Source organism: Culex quinquefasciatus, chromosome 2, assembly GCF_015732765.1.
Source record: "Culex quinquefasciatus strain JHB chromosome 2, VPISU_Cqui_1.0_pri_paternal, whole genome shotgun sequence".
Lineage (NCBI taxonomy): Eukaryota > Metazoa > Arthropoda > Insecta > Diptera > Culicidae > Culex > Culex quinquefasciatus.
Genome location: NC_051862.1, coordinates 219,534,891 through 219,542,694, shown reverse-complemented (window position 1 = coordinate 219,542,694; position 7,804 = coordinate 219,534,891). Strand labels below are relative to the sequence as shown.

Here is a 7,804-nt window from a genome sequence, read left to right as displayed (position 1 = left end):
CCGTGTCGAGGACACAAACCGGGGACTCGCCGCAACCATCGAGTCACCCCCAGAATCCAGTCCGCAGCCGGACGTAGACCATCGTCGTACCTGCGCCTCATCCGGGTATTCCCTTGTAACGACCGCAGCCGGTCGAGTACGCCATCCAGTACACCAACCCCGGAGGCTGCGCCACGAGACGGCGAGCGCCGGAGCTGCGGGCAGCGGCTACGCCGCATGACGGCGAGTAGCAGCAACCACAAAAGAAGGAGAGGAAGCGGCGTCACCGGAAGCTGAGTCGGAGTACGGGGCCCCGAGAAGAAGGAAGAGCAGAGAGAAGGTCAGATCGACGTCGTCGTGCTATCTTGTCGCACCCGCCATTTTGACGTTCCGAGAAAAACGCGTTTTAATGTTTGACCTTGAATATTCAAAAACGAGAGCACGCAATGTAAACAATAACAAACACGTTTTGTTTGGCTTACCATTCTGTGCATTGTCCCAAAGTTTGGTTGAAGTTGGTTGCTGGAGTCCCGAGTTATAATTACAAATGTTTACGGTAGTCTAGCTTGTACGTGCGACAAACGCATCCTGACTTTCCTGGCCTGAAATCCCTTTGGCCTTTTGTCGCACTTACATCAATTTTCATGGAGTTACAAGATAGCACGACAAGATTGAAACTACTTTCATATGTAAAGTGACAAAAATACACGGAGTTTTTTCGGTTTTTGTTGAATATCTCAGGATTGAAATCGAATTTTGGGGATCTGTGAAGGTCAAAAGGTGAGGCATTGTGAGCTGCACAAAATGGCGTTCTTAACTCAATTTGACCCAAAATGCACGTACGACAAGTTAGCACGATGGCGACGAGATAGCTGTAAGAAAGTGGGAGTAAATAGAAAGAGTTCAGTCGAAGTGATGGAGTTTTACCTTGGCCGAAAGCATTTCCCAAGCTTACCGCGATTCAGGACCGCAAGCATGCCGACCCTGAGGCTACATGAGGGAGTCTCGGTAGCGCTCGTGAGCCGGTGGTAACCCGACAGTTACAAATTGCTCTAAAGTGATTTTAAAAAATATATTGGAGATGAAAGAAGTTCCCTTTCCACTTTACATGAACATTTTAAATTTAAATTTTATTTGAATTCTAAATTTGTAAAAAGTTAAATAAAATTTATGATAAATGCCACGTCTCCCAGGTAATGCTCTCGCAACCATATATTTTGAATTATCAGGAAAATTAAGTTCAACGCACGTAACTGTGAAGATACCAATACCAGGAAATATCGACAAGCCATTTTTTGTTTCTTCATATCTTTAAAATTCAAAGCAAAAAATATAATCAGGTAAATTAAGTTCAACTCAAATGTTTGTGAAGATAACGAATAATCCCAGGAAAAATCAACATGGAACTTTTTTTATATCTTCATATCTTCATAAAATTTGACTGTTTGGTAGTTTTGCAGTTTTGTCTTTGCATTCAAAATCAAATTGGTCGTAAGTGAGTAAAAACTTTTTCAAACGACCTATGCGCCATGAGTTCCCTATTTATATAGGACCTTTTGAAAAAATAAGCAAGAATTGACCCTTCCGATCGAGTAAATTTACAGTTCAATTCAAGAAGATATTGAAAAATTTTACTTTTCGATACAAGTGCTGTAAAGTTCAACTTTTCAGCACTGGTGTTGAAAAGTAATAATTTTCAAATTCGTTATTTTGTTGTAAGTAAAGGGAGGCCGTTTCATCGTTCGAGAATGACAGGAAAAGTAATGATATTTTCTAAACATTTTTGATATATTTTTGATCTGATTTTGATTTGAGTACAACAAACATTCAAAAACTTAGAATATTCTTGTTTGTATCAAAATTGAGCATGTTTACAAAAGCTAATATTCTTGTTCAAAAATGGTTCAAACTGCAGTAAGTTACCTCCAACTATGCTGAAGGTTGGCCTTATTTTTGGCAAAGAGTGAGGAAGACATCAATCACATAGGTGGGTTAAGTTAGTTTTTTTCTGATTAATATTGCATTGTGTTCAACTCTGGCGCAATATCCTTATCATTAGCAGGACGGACGGATTATAAGATAAAAACTGGTAAAAAACGAAAAAAAAAATATAAATATCACACGGTGCTCATATGGCCACAAGCGCATACTTTGTTCAGAAGTTCGATAGAAAAGGTTGAGCTCCGTGTGGTTCCAGAACATATTTTCAAAGTTTGTAAAAGTGTTAAGCTTGAAGGAAATCAGTATTGGCACAAGGACTTTAATTAAACTATACTTAGGTAAGTATTCAAAATTTTGGAACTGTACATTTGAATCTTCAATACAACTGACTGAAATACATCAATTACTGAACGATGGACAAAATTAAGCTCTTTTAACACTTGTAGCCCCTAAAAAAAGTTGAAAATGCAACTTCACCGGCTCTTTCAATCCTTGGAAAAAAGGTGGAAATGCTCTTTTTATTGCAACTTAGGGTAGACGCATCTGTTCTGGATCTACCTTGTTGGAGGTGATTCTTGACATTCATCCGGATCAAATGCAACAAGAATCATCTAAATCTAAAATGCAACTTTATGCTAAAGTTTCACTAATAAATTGATTATTACATTAACATTCATAAACTGAACAATTACAATCTCATTTTTTACTTTTCCATTTTTTTTTATTCTTTGTTTGTCATAATCTTTTAGATTTTTATCAAAATACTCATGATAACAATGAAAATCAAATTGGTTTGCTGCACAATCCATTTCCTGTCTTAATTAAGGAAAAAACCCATCCGACTAGCACGTAATCGAGGACCTAAGCAACTCGAAATTGAATCATATCTGGAATTTTGTAGGCGCCAATTGAAAAGTAAGTACTTACTGAAAAGATCATATATATTAAATACAGTTAGGTCATGCATAATTAGCTCTAGATAAGTCGAGAAAACTTGTAGACATCTAGAAAATCACAAAGTTTCATATTACAGATTATTTATTAAATCCACTTTCAGGATGATTTTCAATCACTCTTTAAAGTATAATCAAGATTTTACATGATTAAACTGAGTGAAAGACGATTTAAGCTCAAAAATTATCCATGTGCAAAACGAACTGTCAAACTTTGTGAGCGCTTTTCTCTGAACTCCGAGTTGCCACGATATCTCGAGATAGGATGGAACGGGTGCCACGATATCTCGAGATGAGATGGGCCCAATTTGCTGAAATTTGAAGTGAAGACTCTCGAGACATAGCGCGTGTGCGAATTTAGTTAAAATAAATACAAAAAAAAACTAGTGATTATTTGTATGAAAAACATCAAAATATTTTTCATCTTTTCTTTAATAAAGTTATTGAAAATCGGCCAGTTTTGAAAACAGAACAGCAATATCTAAATATTTTAGAACAATTCAAAGTACACGTGTTTCTGGGGACCACAAATTTCATGCGGGCCTGTAGCTGAGCTTGTCCACATGCTCTTAAGTAGTGTTTAATGCTGATTTATTGTTGTTCTGGAGACAAATTGACTTCACGATCGTTTTTGGCTAAACACTACCTTCCCTTTACTAAGCAATCGAGCACCAGTTTTATTGGTCCTAGCCAGGAATAGAATCCACGATCTTCCGCTTACCAGGCTACATGGCTCGGTTGAAAACATCTAAGAATCGAAGAAAAGTTTTCATCATCATCCTCCTGATTCCCCTTCCCTTCCCACGTCCTGTCTTTTAACATCAATCCCTTCCCCTACTAACCTAATAAATATAATGGTTTGATTTCATTTGCAGTAAGATCACAAAATCGATAAATCAACTCACTGCCAAGATGACATCAACTCATTTCGTGCGCACCAAGACCGGCAGCGATGGCATGGCATATCAACGGAAGATTGGCTTAAAACTTGCACTGACCGCAACCCAGCAAAAGAGAAACTTCAAGATGGCTACCGAAATGACCATTGTCGGTAAGTTCGATGATGTAGTCATCTATCTGGAAGATACCGGAGAATGGTGGCTGATCCAAGCGAAACACACAAAAAATCCTGGTGAATTGACTTCCGAAATGCTTTTTGGAGATGATAAGGGAGATTTCGCGTTGATAAAGTATTTAGAATCGTACTGTAACGTTCAAGATGATTGGCCATATGAAGAAAAGCGGAAGTGGTTTATTGTATCAACAAACCGAAAAATACACGACTCATTAAAAGGGCAAATAAGTAAAGACAATAATTTGGATAATCTGTTAAGTTTCGACACATGTACAGAGCATTTCAAGCTTGAACCAAACACAGAACAACTCAACGCACTTTCAAAAAAGGCCAATCAAAACTTTGATATGTTTTGTTCCAAATTGAAAGATAATCTTCAAAGCAGTGATTTGAAAAATAAATGTAAGTTTCTTTTAGAGCACAAAACTCCGTTAAAACAATTGTTCCTCAAATCGGAAAAGCAGTTAAATCTCAAAGATGAAATTCCAACACAAGACTTCAATCTTAGAACACGTAAACTGTTCGAGTATCTAAAACAAAACAATTGCACAACGGTGTTTGTTGACGAAAAAACGCTAAACGATTTTTTCAAAGGTGAATCACGCAAACAACACATTCCTCCTTTTGTTGATGAAACAATTTTCAATAATTTTATCAATGATTTAATTTTATCGGTCTCACAACCGAACGATGCAGAAATGTCAAAAATACTGCAAAAGGAAATGCGCGTTTGGATGCGAAACTTCATTCCACCGGATGATTTTGGGAAGCTCCCATCGAGTGTTGTTATCGATTCTTATAAATCGATAGAGGAAAAATTTAATGCATGGGACAATGTTACACAAAATGCAAACTTTCTAAATCTTGAAGAGACACAAAAATGGTTGGACAGCATTCAAATTGAAATCAATAGTTTGGTCAATCAACTTTCGAAGCGATCATGTTCAAGTTTAAAAGAAATGCAAAGGTATTACATTAATCGTAGATTATCGTATTCATCAAAGCATTCCGATAGTTCAACATTAAAACAAATTCAATTCGACGATCTGAAAGACCATCATTTTATCGATCAACTTTATGATAAATTTAAAGATCAAAAATGTTTTCTTCTAGTCGCAGAGCCTGGCATGGGTAAAAGTACTCTTTGGCAATATTTAGCTTTTGAAGCGCAGAAAAAGTGCCCAGAAAATTTTGTTTTTTTATTTTACATGAATAACATTTTCGCGAACAACCAGGAAATACAAACGATTGAGCACGCTCTTAAGATTTTTGATGGTCATTGTTTTGAAGAAAGTTGTAAAGTATTCAATAACGATGCAAATGAAATTATATTGTTTTTGGATGCCTTTGATGAAACCGAATCAAATAATATAGACATGGCACTGAAGAGCATCAAGGTTTTGATGGAACGACAAAACACTAAAATTCTAATAAGCAGCAGGAAGAAGGAACAACAAAAGCTAGAAAAGTTGCTTAAGATAAAAGCAATGTCAATAAAACCGCTAAACTATGATGACCAGTTCAATTTTCTTAAGAAGTTTTGGAACATTCAAGATCCAATTTCTGATGAAAATAAAATAAGGTTGGAGAAGGTGTTGGAACCGTTTTACAAAAAAACTCTTAATAAGAAATCTGTTTTTCTGGGAATACCACTTCTCTTGAAAATGTTGGCTGAAATTTGTTCCGACTCTAAGAAAAATTATACTATTTCTTTGCCAGATTTTGAAAAAGTTAGCAAAAACTCTTTAACAATTGCAGATATTTATGATAAATTTATAACAAAAAGTTTGCACTTGACGTACAACAAAGTGAACAACAAACCATCCGACACAGAAATTCCTCGAAAGATTCATGGTTTAATAACCGAGTGGAAAATTGAACACCAACTAATTGCATTGAAAGAATGGCTGCCATTAGAATTATGTATTCTTCTTTATGGAGAAAATTATGACTCAAAGGTACATAAAATCATAGAAACAATTGTTGACGCAAGTGAAGAATCTCTTATTATCGAAGTTTATGACAAATATCCACGATTTATTCACCAATCGTACAGTGAATTTTTAGTTGCCGACTATCTCAAAGAGTTTGTGAAACGTGGAGATGAAAATGGGCAAAAAGAAATCATAAATATTTTTCACGAACAAGATGTTATTCGTATGTTTTTTTTCGAAATGGTAAATAGTGAAAACAACGAAAGGCTTTTAGAATTTATTCGCTCCATCGGCGAAATAGCTGCTTTTTGGGCATGTGAAATCAATTGTAAAAAAATAGTTGAACATTTGCAACAATTCTACGACTACAAAACGATTCGCTACGATTATGATAGGGAGTCATTGCTCCACGTTGCAGTTCGTTCTAATGCATACCAAACATTAGAGTATTTGTTGTCACTGTCTACAAATTCGAACGTTATTGCTGATGAAAGTGATTCTTCAACTCACCAAGCTGCTGAAAAAATGTTGGATGTCAATGTTCGCAACAAATATGGGCACACTCCTCTTCTTGTAGCTCAAGGAAATGATTTGGAAATATTAAAACTACTCATATCTAAGGGTGCAGACATCGAATCAGTTGATGGAGATGAAAATAAAATTTTACACAATGCTGCTCTATGGGGTTCAAATGAAGTGATTGAATATTTGATTGAACTTGAAATGGACATAAACGCTCAAAATTCCAGTGGAGAAACTGCCCTGGATTTAGCAGCTGGACTTAACAAAATTGAAACAGTCAAATTACTTATCTCAAAAGAAGCAAACATCGCATCAGTTGATGGAAATGAAAATACAATTTTACACAATGCTGCGCGTTTGGGTGCATATGAAGTGATTGAATATTTAATTGAACTAAATATGGACCTTGAAGCTAAAAATTCGGATGGAGAAACTGTCCTGCATCGAGCAGCTCAGGGTAACAAAATAGAAACAGTCAAATTTCTCATCTCAAAAGGTGCAAACATCGAATCAGTTGATAATTCTAAAAATACAATTTTACACATTGCTGCTAAATGGGGTGCAAATGAAGTGATTGAATATCTCATTGAACTAAAAATGGACATTGAAGCTAAAAATTCCAGAGGAGAAACTGCCCTGCATCGAGCAGCTCAGGGTAACGAAATAGAAACAGTCAAATTTCTCATCTCAAAAGGTGCAAACATCGAATCAGTTGATGGAGATGAAAATACAATTTTACACAATGCTGCTCGATGGCGTTCAAATAAAGTGATTGAATATTTGATTGAACTTGAAATGGACATATACGCTCAAAATTCCAGAGGAGAAACTGCCCTGTATCTAGCAACTGAACGTAACAAAATTTAAACAGTCAAATTACTCATTTCAAAAGATGCAAACATCGAATCAGTAGATGGAGATGAAAATACAATTTTACACGTAGCTGCTTTAGGCGGTGCAAATGAAGTGATTGAATATTTAATTGAACTATAAATTGACATTGAAGCTAAAAATTCCAGAGGAGAAACTGCCCTGCATCTTGCTGCTAAAGTGCTTGGTACAGTTAAGTTACTGATGTCAAATGGTGCCAATATTTGGCAAGTTGACAACACAAATAACACCATTTTTCACATTGCTGCTCGTTTCAAGTTAAAAAAAATACTTAAATATCTAATTGATCAAACAGTGTTTGATGATCGGAATCCTATTCACAGAGAAGCATTAAATATTGCTACCAGTGCTTTAGAAGCAGAGTCGGAGTGGGAGACACTGTCGGAGTCGGAGTCGGATCACAGTTAAAAGAAAGGATTTTATTGTTTCAAAAGTGTATTACTGGAATACTGGATTATGTTATACTTATACAGCAATTCCCCACGAAAACAGCACGGCCGTATAGGGCA

At 36.1% G+C, this 7,804-nt stretch overlaps 1 protein-coding gene across 1 annotated transcript; it reads left to right on the top strand.

Annotated features, from left to right (window-relative positions):
* Nucleotides 1-2,134: 2,134 nt before the first annotated feature.
* Nucleotides 2,135-7,804, top strand: LOC119767071. Its single transcript, XM_038254506.1, has 3 exons — nt 2,135-2,258; nt 2,670-2,835; nt 3,749-7,804. Exon 3 carries the CDS (start codon nt 3,786-3,788, stop codon nt 7,269-7,271), a length of 3,486 nt encoding a protein of 1,161 aa, XP_038110434.1. The 5' UTR covers nt 2,135-2,258; nt 2,670-2,835; nt 3,749-3,785; the 3' UTR covers nt 7,272-7,804.

Coding starts and splice junctions, on each gene's coding strand:
- LOC119767071 (XM_038254506.1), top strand. CDS start 3,786: ATGACATCAACTCATTTCGTGCGCACCAAGACCGGCAGCGATGGCATG.